Below are 22,737 nucleotides of genomic sequence, written 5' to 3'. Positions count from 1 at the left end.
CCTTTTCTGTCCTGAGAGAGTCAGGCTCTCCCCCTTTGGTTCTACTAGATCTGGTGTGTGTTGGTCCAGTGTTGAGGGCCATGCACACAGACTGACATGGGTGCTGCGGTTGTTCTTATTCATTTACAGGAGAAAAACAAGGGTTATGCATAGAAATGTTTGTAGCGTCAAGGCCTCACACTAAATTCTTTGGAGCAGGAACTGTCCTCTGCTTTATCCTCGTACAGGAGCCAGACGTGGCCATCCCACTTGGCAGCTTTTGTTAGACCCTAACAAGATTAGCATGACGTTCGCTCCCGTTATCCTGGTCTTGCTCAAAAACAAAGGCTGGATAGACATTTTTCCAATCTGTCATTTTACACGTACCTAAAATATTTACAGAGGAAAAGGTTCTCACTCCTGAGAACAGAGTTAACTTGCTTTCAAACAAAACCCCTCCCAATTCCATATTAACAACTGTGAGAGTATGTCCTGAACCCCAGCCCTGGCCTATGAGTTCAGCCTGACACATCTGTAAATGATCTTCAACAGCAGGATCAGACCCAAAGGATCAGACTTGGAAGGGACCACAGCATCCGCAGCCTGCACACACTGCAACCAAGCCTCTCTCATGGCATTGGATGAAGCAGTGCTCAAGCAACAGGAAGCATGCAAAGGCAGCTTGGAAAGGACTCAGGAAAAACCAACGTTCGTTCTGAAGACAGAGTTCCAGGTCTGGAAGGAGTTGACGCAAAAAAGTGCCAGGGATGAGGATGCTTTCAGGTGCTCCCGTAGGTAACCCTGGGCCAGGAACGCAGGCAGCGCCTCTCAAAGCAAGGAGTATATGAAAATGGTCGTGCAGCCCTGGTGTCTTAGGTGCACAATCAGAAGATGAAACTTGTACAGAGCTGCTCTGCACCTAGCCCCATCTCCATCCAGAACTACCGCACTCTCGGCATCATCACCACTAAAACTTGCATCAGTATTTTTGTAGGAAAGGAAGTGGGGGGGGGGAGGGGGAGGGGAAAAAGCACAGTAACTATTTGACTTACTCACAACCTGCTGATAGAGAACCGCAGAAAAGTGATCACAAGACACAAAGAAGAGGCCTGAACGGATTCTTTTGGTACAAGAACGATGCAGTGGGTGAGGATCTCTGCCCTTAGGCTGCAAGGCTTATGTCAGCCCTGGAGCACGGAGCTGAGATTGGCTTTGCGGGGTACAATACTGAGGCACACAGCTATGTACATGATGGAGAGATGGGGTGGAGTTGGGACACATCACCAATTCATTCCCTTATAGAGCTGACCCGACAAGACAGGCTCAAAGCTTCCTCCGCAGGAGGAATGTACACAGAAATGTCACACACCCCCTTCACTCCCAAACCCCCAGAAGTTTCAGAAGTGCCATAATCCACAAAGGACACAAGGTGAATCTCATCCTGAGAAATCCCTCTGCTGCTTCTGGAAAAAACCCTTTGCTGCAAATCCAGGGCTTACCTGAGGGGACAGGGAAAGTCATAAATAGCTTGCGCTTCTCCCAAAATACATTTGAGGAAAGGCAAAGAATTACCTCAAGGGTCAGGAAAACAGTCATTTTTAAACACTGTAAACATGCAGGGTGGCAAAGCTGCCTGCCCCAGTTGCCCCAGGTCTATCGCTTTCAAGACGTTGCCTTGGCTTCAAAGCTGAAAGTGTTCTTGTCCTGGAAACAGCTCTGTTTTCCCAACCCACTGTCCTTAGCTAGCTGCTCCGTCACAAACAACCGCCGGCTCTGTCCCTTTGGCCATGAAGCTCATCGTCCAGTAATCTGCGCTGGCATAACCTTTGGAAGATGCAATAGAGGCCATATTAGATGAATCCATGTTTAATGACTGCTCACATTTCCCGTGAAGTGATGGGGGTATGCAGGAGCTCTTTGGAAAGACACTGCCCTCAATGACACACTGGGTTTGGAACACCTGGCAGAGCATCGTGTCTTGCGTAGCCCATACTGCTCAGTTTTTACACTGAGCATCTTGTGGCACCCTGTTGTTTGTGTTCCAGGCCACAAACTCCCAGGCCAGAATGATCACTCCTCTGTACTGCTACAGGCAGGCACACACCAGTTTGAAGGTGGAAATTGCACACACCACCTTGTCATGGTTTAGCCCCAGCCAGCAACTAAGCACCACGCAGCCGCTGGCTCACTCCCCCTACCCCGATGGGATGGGGGAGAGAATCAGAGGAGTAAGAGTGAGAAACACTCCTGGGCTGAGATAAGAACAGTTTAATAATTGAAATAAAGTAAAATAGTAAGGATAATAATGACAATATAATAATGATAACAATAATATACAAAGCAAGTGATGCACAATGCAATTGCTCACCACCTGCCAACTGATACCCAGCCAGTTCCCGAGCAGCAATCGCTGCTCCCTGGCCAACGCCCCCCAGTTTCCATACTGCCCATGATGCCATATGGTATGGAACAGCCCTTTGGGCAGTTTGGATCAACTATTCTGGCTGTGCCCCCTCCCAGCTTCTTGTGCCCCTGGCAGAGCATGGGAAGCTGAAAAGTCCTTGACTGGCACAAGCAGTACTTAGCAACGACTAAACCATCAGTGCGTTATAAGCATTACACTCATACTAAATCCAAAACACAGCACTGTGCCTGCTACTAGGAAGAAAATTATCCCAGCCAAAACCAGGACACACCTTCTCAGGCGTCAGACAGAAAAGACCCAGCTGGAAGCAGTCCTCTGACTCCAAGGGATCTCCCAGACCTTGCATGCTACAGCACCAGCACTCACCCAAATCTCCAGCTTCCAGCTCCACCTTGAACATCTCACAGTGTCCTCTGCATTTGTCCAGAGGCGCAACAGTCAGGGTGAGCTGTCCGCTTCCAACAGCAAAGAGGCTGTGCAAACTGTAACTCTAGGATGAGAGGACAACATTTCAAAAGCGTTGCTAACTTTTCAGGTATTTCAGAACGCGTGAGACTTACCGCCAGGAACAGCTCCTAAAACGCAACTCTTAAATGAATTCTGCCCAACTGTGCACAAAAAGACCATCCCCTCACCCAGCTACAGAGCAAGGCCAGGACATAAACGTGAACGGAGCTGGGACACCAGATGGGCACCTCTAACTGCCGAGGGAGATGGACGCGGTGTGCCACCTGCACAAAACCAGACATGACTTCTGGGTGGCACAGCAACCTTGAGCTGCCATGTTACACAGGGATGGACAGAACAGATACAGCCCTGAACCCTTCCGGCACAAGTATATCAGCTGAAAATGTCCTGCAAATCCCCCAAAGACTTGGAGCTTCTGGAGGACAATTCACAAACAGGGATATAATGCCTCTGGGATGAATTTCTCACCTTATTCCCCAAATGTGGATGGCGGATGAGGAAGCAGCTCTCCAGGGACACTGTCTTGGGGAAGGACAGCAAAGAGGAAGTGGGAAAAAACTCCTGCAGAATCCGAGTTTTATTCACAGATTTGTTCCTAAACAAAACAACCCATATTAAAGACATATCACCCAATGATAATGCTTGTATTTAAAAGGCTACTCCCAAGATCAAAATTCTCCACAAATAATCATGCTTGATAAACAGCCTGCTGACAGACTAGCCCCTAGGAGCAAAATTCAACCTCTCAGCTTCTAAACCTGTGCTCCTTCATATCTTCCTCTTAGTACCTGCAGCAGGACCATGTAAGCAGGGAACAAACAGATCATCATGGATGCCTAAACTTAATTTCCCTCCCCTCTTCCCTCAAAATGATCCGAGTCATTGATCGGGTCCATTAATTACAAAAGATGCAGAGAGGTGGCATTGTACGCAACCATAACTGAAACCACATGGCAAGGCAGCGGGAATCCAAGTCTGTTCTCTAGGCCGGGGAATGTAACTGGAAAAGGCAGGGTGGGGCTTGTTATTTTTACATCTCTGTCTAGTGGCTTGACATGATTAATACTTCTGTACCCTGATCATCCGTCTACCAGTGCTGCGGTCGAGAAGTGCAGCAAGAAGATCCCGTCTAAGCGTTAGCCAAAGCACAGACTCCACCATGCCCTTCTCCAGGTCTGCTTGGACACTGCTCCTTTGCTGGTACAAACGTGCCAGGGAGCCTGCTCCACACCAGGTGGCACGTTACTTCTCACTTCTCCACATGAAAAGACTTGGCTAACACACCGGGTTGCTCTGCAACAGTGTTAGGGAGCTCTGAATTGTTCAGATGTCTTAGAGCCACACTAAAGGCTTTAGCACAGTTAACAGAGGGCCAGGATTAGGGTAGGCCACTTTTCCTGCATGAGGCCAGACACAAATTGCGGGATCCCTTAGCTTTCTGTTACTTCTCAGTGTTTTGCAAAAGTCATGGGACCTCTTCTCAGTCAGAACTAATGGTGGAGGATTTCCACTGAGCGGACAGAGGTGATTAGAAATGCAAACCAGTTGCCTCAGGTGATCAGACCACAGCTCAGATGATTAATGTATGGCCTGAAAAACAGGACCGAGCAGTCACTGGGATATTTTTGTCTTGTAAGGGGAGCAATATGTGAAGTCCCAGCCACAACACTCCATTTTTAGTGCAGAAGTCTTCTCCTTGGATCAAATCAGTGCCAGCAGGCAGAGAGAAGACTCTAACCAACTACTGTTCCCCTCCCCTCCAGTTAAAGTTCAACTTGCAAGCTCCTGGTAGTTCACACAGGCAAAAAGCCTGGGCACCCCTGCAGAAAGGATGTATACATCTATCACATGTTTTGTCTTTGACTCACCAGGGAAAGAAAAACGGACAGCTCCACAGTTCAGCTGAATTTTCTTCTATTATAACCTCTGCCAGTTCTGGATCCTGGGACTGAAAATGCTTCAGTTCTTCATAGGAGAGATGCTGCCCTGTCTTAAATGACACAAAACAAAGATAAAAACTGTGCACCCGGGGTTCCTCCCCGCTCCCATTTCCATCCCGCCAAAGAACATCCAAGAGTGACAGCCATCTAGATTGTTAAATTTCCAACCACAATGATCATTAGTCAGAGGAACAACTCGCTAAGGATGCAGTGAGCTCCTCACCCCCTGACGTCTTTAAACTTGGGCTAAATGTCGTCTTAGATATATGTTCTACCTCAATCAGCAGTTTGAGTTTGTGGTTGAAAATACTGGGCAGGGGTCTTTGGCTGGTGCTATTCAAGACTTTGGACTAATCATCCAGCCTTACAAATCCATGGATTACCTTGATTAGAAAAGGCTGAGACCTCTGGAGCTTTTCTGATAGTTCTCCAAAATCTGTCACTATCTGAAGGCTTTTCACAGCAGAACAGACTGTGCAGTTTGCAGGAAGCATAGAAGTGTTCTGTCTGCAACCTGCTGCCCACCAGTCCTGGCATTCTTGGGAAGAAACAAGAGAAATGTGTTTAATAAGACCAAAAATGAAAAGGAAAGGAGACAGACTTGATGATAAACTCATTATCCCTAACACGAAACACTGAGATTTCTTATAGCTTCTGACAGCTCTAAGTTACTCAAAAAGAGCAAGCTTCAGCAGAGCAGGGAACTCATCACAGAACATTTCCAGCATGGGATGAAGATTTTGGAGATATGGATGAGGATTGTGAGAAATGAGAGAGCTTCATGGAAATTCCACTTCTCTGTATATAGGAGGCATACAGGCTAAGTTACCCTTTCATTACCAATAGAAGGATGGCAAGCACCATATATAGTGCAATTAAATTGAAACAAGTCTACAAGCAAAAGAGCAATCCCAGCGTGTTATCAAGGAGACACCCAGAAGGCATAAGGAACCCTTGGACCACAGCTATGCCCATTTTAAATTCAAAAAATCATTGTTACACCACAATCGGCTGAACTGGTCAACAATGAACACTGCATATATTTACATCTTCAAAAATTCAATTTTTATGTTGAACCATTACTTGATGCCTGTATTCTGCCCCCCTCCTCCAACTTAACAGCCCTCCCAGCATAAAAAACTAAGTAAATATTAACAGAAGAGACCTGTTGCAACACTGAATGAACAGGGCAAGAGCCGATAACGCTGAATGCCCCACATATTTCTATGCTAAAGGATCCAGAGGAGCAGCTGCCACGCTAGAAGGACACGGCTCTAATTTTGTGGCAGTTTGACAGCCCTGGTTCTGCAGCCTTAATCCAACAGGGAGATGTTTAATTTGGACAGTGACAGCAAACCTACCCAAATGCCTGATCTGTCGACGTGGTTTAGGAAAAACCCAAGGCCCGGGACACACCTCATACGAAACGTCCAGAGTTCTGTCCTCACGACAGGCCCACCCGCCCCGTTTGGTGCCAGCATATGTCAAAACAGCTCATGTCTCCTGGACCTTGCTGCAGGCTACCCACTTGGGAAACAGAGTGGATGGGAAAGGGGAGAAAGAAGAGATAGTGAAGCTTGACTGAAAAATAAAGTTGGGAAACAAGGATGCACAGCGGCTTTTCGGGGGGGAAAACACCCGCACGCAGTCTGCCTGTTACTGCCATCGTGGTTTCCAGCCACGCTCACCCTCCTGCACATGGATCAAAACTGATGAACAGCACTTAATAGGAAAGCTCTTGTTTTATTTTCCCCTCCTACATCTGCAACAGACAAACAAGAATGTTATAGAGGATTTCGGTTCACTGGGACATAACAACAAGGAACAGACTGGGATTCATTTTGCTTTTTTTCTCTCTAAATATCTCCAGTCAACTCCCAAATGCTGCATTTCCCACCCTACTGCTGGGATATGGACTGAAAGGGACCAGAATATAATTCCTAGTCTTTCTGGAAGACGCGTCTACACTGCTTTCAGGGAAAGGGGTAAGAAGGCAAAACAAAGTGTAAAATCCTTATTGCAAGCAGAAGTGCCGCTCCCATGAGAAACTGCTCCAGCCTACTTTCCCTCCCTGCTCACAAGAGAAAAAAGAAAATCTTTGTTCCACTGCCTGTAGAAAGCTTCAATTTTACAACAACAAAAAAACCCTCAACTCAGAAAAAACAGCTGGTCAGTGACAGGAAACAAAAGGCTGAAAGATCTCACCAGAGGAAGGGCAGTCACCATGAAGAGAACAAGAAAACATATCTTATTGTCTCTCATCATACAGGGAGTAGCGATACTATAATTTCTTTCTGGGCAAAACTTAGAAACCTCATCCCAGAGGGTTAAGCACAGTTGTCCCAAAATTTTCTCTCCGGGCTCAGGGCAGTACCCCACGTAACAGGATGCTAATCAGCTTGACAGTATAGAGCTTGATTCCTCTTTTGAGCTAGGCTGGGATATTTGCATTCTCAATTGCTCGATTCAGGAGGTTATTTCTTTTCCCCGTGAATAACCCAAGCGGAGCATGGTTGAGACGCATTTCAAATGCCGCAAGTGGGGTTGTGGGATTTTTTTTTTTTTTTTTGGTAATTAATCTTTTAGATTTATTGTTGAGGGTGTTAGTCTGTGCACCAGCATGCGTGTGACTGGCATGACAAGTACGGGCAGCGAGAAGCGCCTGCCCTTCCCAGGCAGGGAGGGAGAAGAGACTGCGCGCAGAGGAGAGGGCATGCAACTGCACACTGGGGACCAGAGCGGGAGTTTTACCGAGGATGCTTATTCTCTCTTTCGATTACCCTCCCTGCATTCCTTTTACATTATCACCCTGCCCAGACACCCTGGGGGATTATTTTGCTTTAAGTCGAGCGCGCTGTCTGTGCGCACGCACGGTCTGCTCAGAGATTGAAAAGAAAGATGCACTCTTCATCCCAGCGCAACCGTCACGTGCAGCCGTCACACGATGGTCCCATCCACTCGCATTCAAATGTTGAAGTGCTGGGCGTGTGCAACCATCCCTGCGGAGTTCAAGTGCAGGAAAGCAGCTGTAGCGTTGACACGTACAACTATCCATTACGCGACAGAAGCACGGGCCAGTCCCAGCCAACCTCTCCTCCATGCTTGTGCTTTTTCACCCCTCTTTGAGGAGCAGCCTTCGGTTTGTTAAGCAGAACCTCAGTTCCCATCAGTCATACCCACCTAATATTTGCTTTTACACTTTATTAGCTCTCCAGAACAAGAGCTGTCTTCTCCCCTGTGCCAGGATAACTCCTAGCAGAGCCAGGGCTGGGGATTCCAGCTGCTAACACAGCACAGACGAAGAGATAACAACTTTCCTTAAAACACATCTATGATTAATGCTAGAAGGAGTTTATGACTGTACTTTCCACTATGCAGAAAAATAATTTTCAACTTACAATCAATTTAAAATGAGCACCCCGCCTTCTTGGACATTTTCACAGAGGATCTCCCAAGTTTTTTGGCTGTCCCCTGAACTACAGAGGGGTGTGTGCACACAACCCCAGAGATGCTGGGTGTGGACGATCAGATTGGAAGCTAAGAGGTTACTGAGAAGACCTGGCCCTGCTTCTGCCTGTTGCAGCGAAGCAATAAAACTTATGGAAACTTGCCCACATACATCTGAGAGCAGGACCTCAGCAACAGCCCTGGTCTCTTTAGGGACCACATGAAGGGCAAAATATCAGTCTGCCACCGCAGCAGGTTCAAACAGAAGCCCTGTAGCAGGGGGACCTTTTGCTCCAGCAAGACACACGGAGCCAAGGGCTGCTCCTGACCCTAACAAATTATTGAAAACGTAAAACCTCCTGCATGTAGAACTGAGACAGCTTGCTGGCTCCCCACCAAGCTGGTTTGCTCCCCAGCACTGATGACTGCAAGGCTGAAGCAGTGTCCGGCAGGCACAGAAAAGTCTGGTCCAGGGAAAGGGGGACTCCCCCAGGGCTTCACAGCCCCCGCAGCTCTTCTGTCCTTGGGGGTTGTTGCTACCATCACCCACAACAGCTAGAAGCAAGCTCCCCAGAGGGCTGTCTAATGCTCTAAGCAGCTCCACAATTTGCATAGGTTGGTTCCAAATCCCTAGTTCCTCTTTTCTGAGGATGATGCTATTCCCCAGTTGCACCACATACCTCACTAGGGACCAGTCCTAGAAGCAGTCAAGCAACTTCAGCAAGCCTAGGGCAAACTCAGGGCTCTCAAGAAGGACTGGCCTATGCACTGAATATTCACAAGACATTTCTCTGTCCTTTCTTGTAGGTCCATTGTACAAGCTGGCTGTTCCATTAACACCTACAACACTTTTGGACTGTCCCTCACACGATCCAACATACCATCAAGAACTACAAAAATACTTGTAATCAGGGTAGGTGAGCAGGAAAACTTCAGGGCTCTCAAAAAGCGTGACCAACTCTACATTGGCCGATTCAAATGCAAGCTCAGGATGGGGGTGGACTCACCCGACCCAGTGACTCATTTATGGCACTGCACTGACAGCCACAACCTTGTTCCTACGTGCTAGATCCAACAATGAGAAGATGCTGATCTCCACAATGTCTCCCCACAGCTGCACATTTGTAAAAGTCAGGGAATTTTTCAAGGTGGATTTGAAGACACCCTTCAAAGGAAGCGATTAAGACCTCGGCCTACCCTCTGCTCTCTGCGACCATACTTTCCCCTCGGCCAAAGGGGACCTTTACAGACGTGCATCTGGCAGCCCACGGGGTACTTACCTCCTCCATTCATTTTCATAGCAAAAGCCCAACTACAAGCTGGTTCTTATGGCTGACATAGGGCAGGGCTTTTTAAGAGGCATTTGATCCCACCTGTAAGATCCCCAGTGGTGAAGGGGCCACAAGATCCTCAGTGCTCTGACGTCCAATTACCATCATCACAGAAGGCCTGCAGCTCTCCCTCCAGTTGAAAATATCTAGCTTCCAGATGCTGGATTTTACAGTGCTGTTTTCCATTATTTTAAGGACAGGGATTTGCAAGGTCCAGCCCTTAACCTTAAAGTGAAGTTGCAGCTCATAACCTACTGTTATTGCTTTGACAGCCAAAGAACACGCAGGCCAGGTTGTTCTTGCTCCTAAGATATGACCAGCCACTTCCTGCGTTGCACTTACAGATACTGTAATGCTCAAGTCAATAGCTTGTTACTTATGCCATGTCATTGCAGCAGGATATACTATATGCTTATAACCACGCCTCCTTTCCCAGACCTTACAGAAAGATAAAACAGTATTTTAAAACCTCAAAGCAATTTACAGACATCAATTCACAATTACAGCCTATGACATGAGTAAATCTCATCATTCTTACTTTACAGATATAAAAATTAAGAGCTCTGTAGTTACTGTGTGGCACAGTTCAAGAGACATTCAAAGCACTCTGTTGCAAAAGCACTATTTCCCAAGCTCCATCTTGCTGAAATTTTTCACTAGGCTAAAAATTAATTTGATCATTTATAATGTCATGTCAAAGTCAGGCTAAACTGATGGGTTCCTGAGTAAGTCAGACAGGAATCATAAGGAGTGCTTATTAATTACAGCGTGGAAGTCCTGATTAAGGAATGCATCACAGTGGGGTTTTAAAGATATACTACAAAGAGGGTCTCTGTTCAGCACAAGATCCTCACCTCTTTCTTGTACTGAACTTTTTTGTAGCTTCGAGTATATTGAATATATTTATGCCAGGAGAAGAAAGTACCTCCCAGTTTGGTTCATAGCATTTTTAGGAACAGCTAGCAACAAAATAACAGTTACAAATAAACTCATCAAGAAACCCTTATTTTTGTTCTGGGTAAAAAGTCAACAGCTCGAAGAACTACTCATTCATTTCACTAATGGGTAACGGCTGGTCAAACAACTGAAGGATGATTAGTCAATCTCTAGCAAAGCACAAGAATGATTTTGATCCAATGAGACATTGTGAAATCAAGGCTGCTCAGCCTAGCCCAAGAGGAACTCACAGTCCACTGGGGCAAAAGAACATTATTTCCAGGAGAAATCTGCACCTACCAATCTAGAAAACTGAAGGCAGGGACCAAGCTGTCAGGAAAGCCTCCAAAGTCGACTCCAGCCTGCACCTCTGGTTACGTGCCCTAGAACACAGCTTGTGCTGCTCTGGCAGCGTCTGCATGAGCAACCTGGCCTGGAGGAACAGCACGCTTTTGAAGCGAATCCCTCCCAGTTGCTGCCGCTTGCCCAGCAGTGGCTCCAGTCTGTAAAAGGTTTGATGTGCCTGTGTCACCAGTACAAACAGGGCTCTGCTAGGCTGCGAAATGCCTCTGCAACACGCCACGTACGGCACACGCGCTCTCTTTCCAGGCAAGCAAACCCAAAGTGAGAATTCACTTGCTCTCCAAATGAGGAAACAAGAAATTCTGGAGGCATCGAAATAAAGAAGCAAAAGGAAGGGTATTCCATGTTCCAGATTACCACAATGATTTGGAGTTAGTTTACTGTCAGCAAATCCAAATAAACAGTCCGCTGGCTGAACAGAGGCCAAAGTAAAGCAGTATATGAAAACAGCTTGGCACCACCCTGCACTACAGAGTCAGCCTTTTTCCCCCCCTTTGAACTAGCCAACACACGTGTCTGTTGGCAGCTCTCACGTTATATTATAAAAGGGTTGTTTACACATACACACACACAGAAAGATCAGATAAGCTGCCAGCTGTACGGGGATGGGAGGGAGCCCTGCACAGTGCTGCAACCCACATCACGCTCGCATCCACCTCAAAATGCTCCAGTCCCCAGAGTGGGTGCAGGAGAATATGCATGAACGCAAAGGCAAACCAGCTTGACTTTGCTTAGGAGAGAAAAGGTAAGATCCTTTGTGAGCAAGAGGAGAAGGCCATGCTGAAGGCAGCAAGAAGTTAGAAATCAGACCCTGCTTTATCTCCTAAGCAGCCTTGTTGTGCAACCTTTTCATTCAGAGCGGGCCCACGTTCCTCGGGCTCATGCATCACTGAACCCAGCAGGTCAGATACAGCGTGAGCTGCAAAACCTCATGGGGGAAGGCTGCCGGAATACCTGGGTGCTTAGCCCACGTCGCACTCAAGAAGCAGAAAGTCCCCCCTCGTGTAAGACAGGCGTGTTGGATGCTCCCTTTCTGTACAGAGCTGCACCAAGGATAAACACTTCAGGCCTACAGTTAAGAGGGGAGGAGAGGAGCGTGAGAAGCGGAGAGAAATGTGGCTGGCCCATCGCAGGCTGCCTGCAAGGGGTTAAGATCAGAAAGAAGCCAGGACCTGGCCAGGTGCCAAGGCAGGCCTCCAGCTAAATTGAAGGTGGCCAGCCAAGAGGCAGAGGCTGCTGTCCTCTCCCAGGAACCCAGCCTGCTGTGACCCGTCCCCACAAATAGCTCTTGCACCCTGCTTTGGGACGTGACGGTGACAGGCTGTTTACAAGGTGTTGCATAAACACAGCTATTCCAGCAGGGTTCCTTTCTCTAAAATAGATTACGTATAAAACCAATAAACATGATTTTAGCCTTTCTGGTCTATGCCAAAGAGAGTTTTTAAACGCAAGGAGTCTTCTCCAAGATAGGAGTAACTTGCACGGGATCTATTTTCCACAGTGTGTGTTTACACCATTTTAAGGGTGCTGAGCAGCTACCGATCCAGTCAATTTTGAACTGCATAGGATGTATGCGGTCAGGACTGAGTCTCATTATTAGCAGCAAAGTTGGATTTTCCTTGAGGTCATTACAAACCCCTGTTATCAGTACAACGTGCAAATTGTCATGCTGTTGGACGAGAGCCTGTTCGCCACTGACCGACCTGCTCTGCTGAGGTTTTTGAGCTGCAGTGACTGAACTTACCATGGGCAGACACACAAGTTCACGTAAGAGCACCTTAATGCTCTGCTCATCACATCATTGCTCTGTGTGGCCGGCAGCGAACAGTTATCAACAGTTGACATCAAAATTCATATTTAGATATTAACAAAGCTAGAAGGATGTCACACAGCTGTGAAGAGCCACTGAAAAACAGGTGCAGTGACCACCATTGTGGTTTTAACACTTCTGTTAAAAAAAAGAGAAAACCCCTTTTCATTTGGCTCTGATTACTACAGACTTTGCAGAGCTCATTATATTACTTCCTAATGCTTACAGGGGAGAAAGAAGTACTCATACCCCTACTTTGCACCAGAGAACGGAAACACAGAGGGAATGACTTTTCCATCCCAGCGTATATCAGAGAAGAGAAATCCAGGTTACATAGGCCCTACTTTCTCCTTGGAACAGCACTAGAAAGCCTTGAGTTAACCCACGTGCCCACCCAAAATCCACTGTGTTCCTTATAGCAGGTAGAGCCCAGAGGTTTGCAAACCCATCGGCTCCCCGGGGGGTACGTGAAGCGCTGATCTACCCGGCTAACACCGCACACTGCCACGGCGAGGCATTTCCCCAGCCCAGAGCAGGCAGCGTGACCCAGCACTGGGGCTTTCACAAACTCTGCATAAACATGAGCTCAGGAAGAGCAAATGCAAACCACATTTCCGCAGAACTCTTCCCCAACCGAAGGGACCTTGGTTCCTAGCCCTGGGAAAACAGCTGAAAAAGAGGCACAGACGCCAAACCCAAGGGTCTAAGAGTCAGCTTTGAAGAAACAAAGGGTGAGAACGTTAGTTTTAATATGGGAATTGATCTGGGGGAGAAAGCCGGCAAGCAACCGAGCAGAGAGACAGGCAAAAAGGAAATTTACTTTGGACCTAATCCTACAAACTGAACACAAGAGAGCGCTTTGCGGACGCTGCTCCTCACCTCAGCCGCTCAAAGGTCCACCCACAGCCACCCTTGTCATCCACAGCACGGCTCTTGGGGTGGAAGGGATGAGGATGAAGGTGAGAGTGAAGGCAGGTCACCCTGAACTGGAGGGAGCTGCTCCTCCCAAAGCCCCACCACCACTCTAACGTGGGGCTCTGGCTCTTGGGGGAAACCAGGCATCCAAGCTCCTGTTGCTCTGCAACACAACGCAAGTCTGGCCGCTCAGCCCACATCTACCAGGGGACCGGGCTCCAACCTGCAATCCCGGAGACAGGAAAACTGCCCCAAGCCCACTACTCCCCGAGCAGGCTCAGGAGGGACAGCACGGCCCCAGACCACAGCCCCAGGCGGGCAGGCTGCCCCTGCCTGTCCAGGCAGCTTCAGGCCAGGAGGAAGCGAACCGGACCACCCATACGCCCACACTCGCCATGGCTGGGCTTTGTCCGCACCACGTTGGGCGGCGGGGCCGGGGGAAGTCTGCCAGCACTGCTGGTGGGCCAAGGCAGCCTCCAAACTGCTAACAGGTGGCTTTCAACAAGAACAGCCTGAGCTGGATTTGAACTGGTGCCTGAGCACAGAAAGCTCCAAGTTTCATCCTCAGCCCCCTCAAAAAATTCATCTACCGGGATCTACGTAGAGAAAGGAAGAGGAGTCTGTACGTCGAGTCCCTCAGTGTTTTTCTCTGCTGCTCAGCCTCCTTGCATGGTGCCTTCTCCTATGCAAGCATGCACCAGAGAATGCTAGACCTGCTTGCAAGACCTCCCAGCCTTATGCTCACATCGACAAACAGGACGGCAAGATGTAGCTTTATCCCTTCCCTTCAGCAGACCACCAGGCCAAAATTAAGGGCAAAATGTTACATCATGCACAAGGCAGGGCTGAAAGACAGCTCGGGAGACCACCGAGCCATGGGCCATGAAAATCTCTCTTCCAGATCCCTGCTGGATGGCTTTACCACTGTCCGCTCAGCAGCAAGCTGTGAAGTTGACACCAGCGCTGCTGGGACAGCCCGGTAGCCACAGCTGCCCGCCAGGAAGCCAGGACACGAGGGATTCCCACAGAAACCCAGCCAAGGTTCAGCCTGGGTGCTGCACTCTCCCATTCAAACAGCCGGGTCTAGTCCAGTTTCTTTTGCTGAGGCAAGATCAAAGTTACCCCAGCCATCCCTAGCGAACCTGTTAATCGGGACGTGCTGCGGTTCCTACCACAAGCTAATACTGTTGGAAAAACAGGGCAGGAACTGCCTCATCCCCTCCGTACTTCCCCTCCTTTCCCCAGAACTGGCTTGCTGCCCACCCTATTGCTCATCACTTCTGAAGATTTACGGGACTCATGAAGCCATCAGGGATTTTATATGCATTTAAACAACCACCTCGCATCCTTCCTCCCCATCCATCCTTCCCTTCCCTTTTCCCCTGCTCCTTTGGATGTTTCCCTATCTCCTCCCCATTCAGCTGGTTTTCCCACCAGTAGCCCAGACTTGCTCCTACTCTTATTTATCTTCACAGCAAGACGCTCACGATTTCAGGCAACCCCTGTCCTGGAAACCTTCTGCAGTCCCAGGGAACCTCCCTGGGCTCTCCTCATCCAAGTGAGCCCTGCGGCATCTGAAGGAAGAACCTGTCAACTTTCTGAACAAAATTTCACTGAAGAATTACGAGCATTAAAGTTCCCATTGGTTTCCTTCTCCGTACAGAAGCAGAGGGGTGTGCACAGACTCATGTCAATGCTGAAATGCATCAGATAAGCAGGCTACTAATGCCAAGTGGCTATCAGAACCATCTCCTTGCCTTTGTTTTTTCCTCCCTGCGAGAGATCCCAGTGTTTAAGGAAGGAGATGAACAATGGGGGATACCCCGTCCCACCCATACGAACCCGATCAACAGAAATCCCATGTGTCAGCGGAAGAGAGGGAGACACACAGAGAAAATGCAGAACGGCGCTGGCATTTCAGGGCGCCCTTTTTAGCTACGGCAGGAAGGTCAGAGCCAGAACAGACAACTCCAACACAATGAGTTGCCGAAGCTAAATATAAACCCGTCGAGGGCATGGATACAGGAGTTTGTTTTTACAGCAAGCCAACAGATGACCAGCATTGTGCCACATCCCTGCTCAAAATAATTCGCAGCTTTATCGTTACTGACAGTCTTTGTATTTTATCAGAGGCAGAGCCCATGCTTACACCCATTTGCCAGTCTAAGTCAGTGGAAATGATTAACTGAGAATGAGAAATACTTGAACTTTTCCATTTCTATTATGCCAGTCTAGGAAAATCTATTACGTTCCTCTCCCGTGATGGGACCACCTCATTAGGCAGCCACTTATCTAGCTTCCTCACACACACACGCTACCCTTAATGTCATGTTAACCGCTATAAACACCGTAGCTCTCAAGCCCACAGTCCTTTCCCAATACGCCACTTGGCAAAAACTACTTTTCCTTAAACCCGGGTCACATGTTGACGTTTCTACACTTTGCTCACAGATAGCAAGATTTGGTTGACAAACCGTTTTTGCCTGCTTACTCAGAAAAAACAAAAAAAGGTGACATTTACCCAGCATAGCTATCTCAGTATGATTCTCAGAACTGCAGAGATTTTTAGAGGAAGAGGAACTCTTGTGGAAGAAAAAAACAGAGGTGTTAAAAGCAAGGAAAAGAAAATGTGCAAGGACAAAATTGTGAAGTTAGAGATAAAATATGCTTCGGCCCAGTGAATGGAAGGGAAAGAGCCCTAGCTAGAATTCAGGATGCTATTTTTAAGTCCAGTGGTAGGAAAAGAGAAAACCATGGTGCCATGCCAGTAACACATTTGTTACTTGGTGCCCAGGGAGATACTCAAATGATTCGCATGGCTGGTATTTAACTTGGTATTTCTTGCTAGGCTTATGTTACAGCGGAGGAATCGTTTCCTTACTCTCGAGCATGTACTTCTTGGCAATGGGCAGAGACAGCAGCCGGATGTGACCGATGAGGGAGCCCCAGGCATGGGCTCTGGAGAGCGGAGCTTCAGGCGGCAGCGGGCTGTACGGCTGGATCATGAAGTAAACAGTCAGCAAGACCAATCCCAGCGTGAGCAGGCCCTGCGAGAGAAAAGAGGCACATAATTAATCATACTGCAGTGAGCTGATGTCTCTTCAGAACAGGACACACCTTCTCGCTGGTATCAAGGGGTTGTGGCTGTGCGCAGTTAAGATGAACACTCAAATTTTTGCTGTGGCTCCTTGTTCAGCTGCAATGCTATTTACAGACACAGCGTTGTCACTCAGTTTTATTGTTAGGGCTGTCCGAGAACAAAATTAAGCAGCCTTCAAACCCAAGCCACACAACTCTGTTCGTCTATTTTAGCACTGCAAATAATCCAGCACCAGAGCAATGAGGATTATCTGCAGATAGTTCTGATTCCTCCCACCTAATCAAATAAAAGCTTGCACTTCTGCCATACCTCTTACACAAGGTTTTTCAAGGCTTTTTGCAAACATCCGTCAAGCCTTGAAACACTTTCGCAGAGTTGGCACCAGCTCCCTCCTCCATACCAGAATCCCAAATAAGCCTTAAAGAGATGACATGACGCATTTCTCCCCCTGGCCAAAGTCAAAGTGAATCAACAGCAAAAACAAGAACAGAAGCTGAAAGTTCGAATTTCCAGTTTCCTGGTCTCCTGCCTCATTTTACAGCTTTTTACAGCATGTGAGGATGAAAGCTTGAATTTTTTCCTAAATAGAAACCATCGTGATCATTTTGTAAAGATGACACTAAAATATTACTGAGCATTATGCCAGTGGGAAGTTTTTCATTCTTGTAGCAAACAACTCGAACCTACCTAACAATAGCATCCTTTCACCCACTTTGCAAAACTTCTTGCAGTGTCTTTTAGTTAAGGGTCTCAAAACATTTTTTCTAGCATCAAGCATCACGGTAACAGGTTTATTTTATGGACTAGGAGGAGAATAAAGACAGGTGGAAGCTTGTGACAGGGTCAGAAATGGAACCTGGATCTCTTCATTATTCAACCCTGAACTTTAAGAATCTCCTTCCTTCCTCACATTTCCACTGAGGGTGCTGACACTGGGAATCTTTGCCCAACGAATCAATCCAAGTCTCATTCTTTAATAATTTAAGGAGAGGAAGGTGTTGACATGTTAAACTTTCAACACACGTGAGCATTTCAAATCTCGGTCAGCTGTCTTCTGTTTTCAAAGCAATTCATGGGATGAGAGAAGCAAGCTACACTTCACAGCTTTTTAAATACAGAACTAGGAAAAATTCATCAAGAAAACACAATGGAAAATAAAAGGCTCAGGTGCAAAAGGAAAACTTCCAACCCTCAAACGCTCTGTGCATACACAAAAGACATCTTACCTTGTAGAGAGCCGCTAAAATAGGGTACCGCGGAGGTCCCCTTTGGGGTTCGTTTCTTTCGAAGAGCTGCTTGATGAATTTCTCAATGGCTTTTTCTGACATCCCACACTGGTGGCCAGTCTGCCTCACTAGATCAATCGTCTCTGATAGCCTGTCATAAATGCTGAGCTCGTTGGCCGAAAGCTCCATGGCCTCCGATGAAAAATCCCTGTGGAGAGATTCAGTACGTTAACAGAAAACACACTCCAGCTGTACAGCTCAACAGCAGCACGTGCAGAGAGATCACAGGAACATCGCAATGTCTAGGCAAGAAGGAAGACTTCTCTGGAGCAAACCTGTTCACAGCCAAAGGCAAAACATTTAGCTGCACTCCTAAGAGTCTCTGCTGGTTCAGTATCTCCCGGGGACTGAAAGAAGCCGTGAAATTTCCTGACAAGAGAAGAACCAGCCGAGATTCGCAGCTTATGTAAATGAACAAAGCTTCCCAGAAATCAATGAAACTCCATTTATACATCTATTCCAAACAAATCCGTCCCATAAAGCGATTGCTCACCAAGTACAAGAGCCAGCAATACAAAGCCGATCATCACACACAGTAGCCAAGCTAAGCTCTCCTGCACTATAATTTTAGTCGCTTATTTTAACGTTTTCATTAAATCCCCTGTCAGCGATAAGAACAGGACAGAGAAATAAGCAGTATGTGTGGGGCAAAGTTCAACAGTTTACAATTTGTTTAAATTTTCGCAACCTAATGTCCAGGCCAACTGATTATTGAGTAACAGTAACGTGATAGCAGCATGCTCTGCAGGCAACAAAAGCTCCTACATTCCTCTGAAAGTTTGCCTGCGGGTCATTCATATGCAGAAATGCCACATAACTAAATACCGCGGGAAGAATTGCATTGTGAACACGAGACAGAGACAAAATGGCATTTGACAGCAAATTATTTCCCACCGTGAAATTTCAATGGGGAAGCTTGTAAGAACACACCTATGAGCGATCAACATTAAGATGCCAAAAAAAGAAATGTGTTCCTCTACCACTCCCCCTGTCTGCCACAAAGGCAGAGCCTCGCGATACCAAGAGCAGCAGATGGGTTGAAGAATAGACGCAAAGAAATTGCTGGACAAGCTAGTAGCTGCCAACGTGAGAATCCCATTGTTAGAGAGACATCCAGCCTCGGAAAAACACTGCTGGGGGAAAGGGAGCATCTGTGAGGTCTTGCTTTGCTTCTTGTTTCTGAGCTGGGAAAACTCTAACCTGGATCAAACTGGGACAACCAAAACTCTTTCTGGAGAGACACAGTTTAGCAATGCATCGCCCTGAAAGCACAGGCTGAGGACCACCACATAAAAACACAAGAAGCACAACCAATACACCCAGCTCACAGCTGAAAATGGAAATCAGGCCCCTGTCCCCCTTTTGCTCCAAGTACCACCAGGAAGCAGCTCATGAATCCTGTGCGCTGCTTCACCCAATTCACCCCCTCGCTCCGCGAAGTCCATCGCTGTACTGCGAGAATTGTGTAACTATTTACACGGATCTTCTCTGCACACACCTCACAGCACAGCCTGCATTTTCGAAGCACAGATCCGTTTTGCTCACTTGAGAACAAGCTGACAAGCACTGCATAACATGCTACCTAAACTCAGATTTGCTCTGCCGTAACTCGTTCTGGCTGCTCCCACAGGACAAATCAGCCATAAATGTATGTATCAAGAAATAAAATTCTCTTGTTAGGCAACCAAGCCTGAAACCTGATTTGCCTTTAAAGAACTGGCTGACAGCTCTCCCCCTAAACCATGGGCTCCCACAAGTCAGAACTCAACAGTGGCATTTTTAATATCTTTTTTTCTGCAATGCTAGTGTGTAGCTTCAGAAAAAAACCCCACTTTTCAACAGGGCTACCAGCTTCAGCAATTGCTCCTCTCTCCCCAAGATCAATTCCCTGTTTTGCTCCTGCATATTTGTTTATGTCGTCACATGGTGAATCAGATCAGGAAAATTATCTGGCTGAAAAATAACCCTTATTTGTTTGGTCAGCAGCTGCCTAAGCATCTAACTCAAGCAGTTAATGTCAGATGTTATATTAACATTAGTGTCAAATTTCTAGCTGTGGCCTTAGAAACACCAAAATAGTAAAATGCCAAATTAAAACCTAACCCCAAGCACGCAATGAGAACATGCTGCACTACATTGCCAGGTTAATTAGTTCCTGGCCCTGTTCTACCGACATTCCTTGCGTTCCATGCAAATATTTGTCCCAGATCTTACCACCTGAGCAGCCCCATGGGCTAGCAAAGCTGCCCCAAAGCAGGTTTGATCAATAATATCTCGTTATGGATCGTAAGCTCTCCAAGGCAGGGACCTTTTCTTCTCATCTGTAAAGCACCTGGCATGCATTTGGCTTTATAAAAACAATAAATTGCTTTACTAACTCTTTCATTTATGTAATGCTCTGATTCATATAACAAGCAAGAGCCAGCACATCTGCAGGATATTAAATGCTTTTTTTTCCCCCCCAGCTTTTATGATTACTCCAGTTGCTTTGACACTGCAACTGCTGCGCTGCATGGCCTGAAAGGTTATCTAGCTTCCTCTGGCTCACATGTGCCAAAGCTTTCACCTGTGAAGCTCTTCCATGCCGAATTCCAGCAGATTCAGCAAGCTTCCCCTGCTTGCTGAATCTGCCTGGAACCACTTAAAAACACTTTTCCCTACGGAAGTGCTGTCAAACACGGCAATTTCCCCCTTTCCAAACAGCAGAAGCATCCTACTACGATAAAATGCCAAGATACATCCCAGTTGTCCCCCCTCTACATTTGTATTCAACTCTGAACAAACACCTTTGAAGACAACCCCTGCAAGTCACAGACATTAAAAACCCAACACAGCTCCTTGACAAACTCACCAGTAACCCCTGTCCTCAGCTAAGAAATAAGGCATTACGCTCCCTGTTTTGAGCGCAGATGAGGCCTTAAAAAAACAAATAACAATCCATTATTTCCCTATCTCCACAATGCAACCAACAAAATAGTAACAACAGACTACTGTACCCACTTTGCCGTCACACACGCTTACTGAGCGAGTCTCATTCCTTCCACACAGCAGCCTCTCAGAGACAGGCCTTTTAAACTCGGGAACCCATATGTTAGAGCTATTTTTTTTATGAACTCCAGCACCCCAGGAGGAACAAACGGCTCTCTCCGCAAACACAAATAGCGATGGTGCTCGGCTTTCCACCCGAGCGCCCGGTCCTACCCGCAAACCCCATGCACAGCGGGGTGACGGGACCCAGGCTTTATAAAGCTAAATATTTAGAGAGAAACGCTGTCTTTAAAAGGGAACGCTTGCTCGCCTCGCTGGTGAACCTGAAACAGCGATATAAACACAAACACATTCTCATCTGCTTTAACACCGTTTATCCGCCTCCCTCGGCCCTGCTCAGGGGGGTCGGGGCCCAGCCCTGGGCTAAAACCCCCCAGGGGAGGGACCTGCACCCACCACCACCACAGGCCCCACGGCATCGCCCTTATTTATCTCCGAGGCAGAGCTGCTCCAGCCAGGACCGTTTTAAAAATAAACAAATAAAAATCAATACATTGCAGCAGCAAACAGCCCCCAGCGCCGGAGCTGGGCGCCTGGCTCGGGCCTGGCCCAGGCCCGGGGAGCCCCCCCAGGCCCGGGGACCCCCCCAGGCCTGCGCCCACCGCAGGGCCCGAGCCCCGCCCGCCCCGGCGCTGCGGGCCCCCGACCCCCGCCCCGGCCCCCCTCAGCCGCCCCCGGCCTCACCCCGGCTCCGCCCGGCGGCTGCCCCGCTCCGCCGCCCGGCTCCGGGCTCCTCCCGCCCGCGATGGAGGCGGGACCCGGGGGGCCGGGCCGCCCCGCCGCTTCCTGCTTCCGCCATGGCCCGGCCCAGCCGGGGCGGCCCGGGACCCCCCGGGCCCAGAGCATCCCCCGGTGGCCCTAGGACCCCCCCCCCCCGACACCCAGCGGAGCCCAGAGTCCCCCATGGGACCCCCCAGCACCCATTTGAGCCCAGAACACGGAGACACCCCCCTGAGCCCGTGACTACCCTCAGCCCCCCCAGCACCCGCCTGAAGCCCCAGCACCCTCAGACCCCCCCAGCACATTCAGACACCCCCCTGCTAACCCTAAGACCCCCAGCACCCACCTGAGCCCATGACCACCTTGAGACACCCCCAGCACCTGCCTGACCCCCGTTACCTTCAGAGACCCCCCCAGCACCCACCTGAGCCCCCAGCACCCTCAGACACCCCCATACTAATGCTAAGACCCCCCCAGCACCTACCTGAGTCCCCAGCACCCTCAGACCCCCACCAGCACCTTAAGATACCCCACTCAGCACCCACCTGAGCCCCCAGCACCCTCAGACACCCCCATACTAATGCTAAGACCCCCCCAGCACCTACCTGAGTCCCCAGCACCCTCAGACCCCCACCAGCACCTTAAGATACCCCACTCAGCACCCACCTGAGCCCCCAGCACCTTAAGTTAATCCCCAACACCCACCTGAACCCCCAGCAACCTCAGACACCCCCATACTAACTCTAAGACCCCCCCCAGCACCCACCTGAGCCCCCAGCACCTTAAGATAATCCCCAACACCCACCTGAACCCCCAGCACCCTCACACCCCCTCCAGCAACCTTAAGAGACCGCCCCAGCACCTTCCTAAGCCCACAGCACCCCTGAGACACACACACACCCCCCCAGCACCCCCTGGAAACCACAGCATCCCCAAATCCTGATAGCCAGATCCCACAGCACCCATGAG

General features: G+C 48.5%; 1 protein-coding gene across 1 annotated transcript; it reads right to left on the bottom strand.

Annotated features, from left to right (window-relative positions):
- Window positions 1-1,012: 1,012 nt before the first annotated feature.
- On the bottom strand, window positions 1,013-21,847 carry C17H6orf89 (chromosome 17 C6orf89 homolog). The gene is given in 9 exon segments (XM_075722445.1): window positions 1,013-1,803; window positions 2,771-2,894; window positions 3,341-3,467; window positions 4,741-4,862; window positions 5,196-5,350; window positions 16,496-16,661; window positions 17,941-18,148; window positions 21,733-21,827; window positions 21,830-21,847. Coding segments are annotated over 9 exon segments (1,101 nt in total). The 3' UTR covers window positions 1,013-1,717.
- Between the last annotated feature and the right edge of the window lie 890 nt (window positions 21,848-22,737).

Source organism: Pelecanus crispus, chromosome 17, assembly GCF_030463565.1.
Source record: "Pelecanus crispus isolate bPelCri1 chromosome 17, bPelCri1.pri, whole genome shotgun sequence".
In the NCBI taxonomy this organism is placed as follows: domain Eukaryota; kingdom Metazoa; phylum Chordata; class Aves; order Pelecaniformes; family Pelecanidae; genus Pelecanus; species Pelecanus crispus.
The sequence above is the reverse complement of the archived record's forward strand: the minus strand, read 5'-3'. Positions and strand labels throughout refer to the sequence as shown.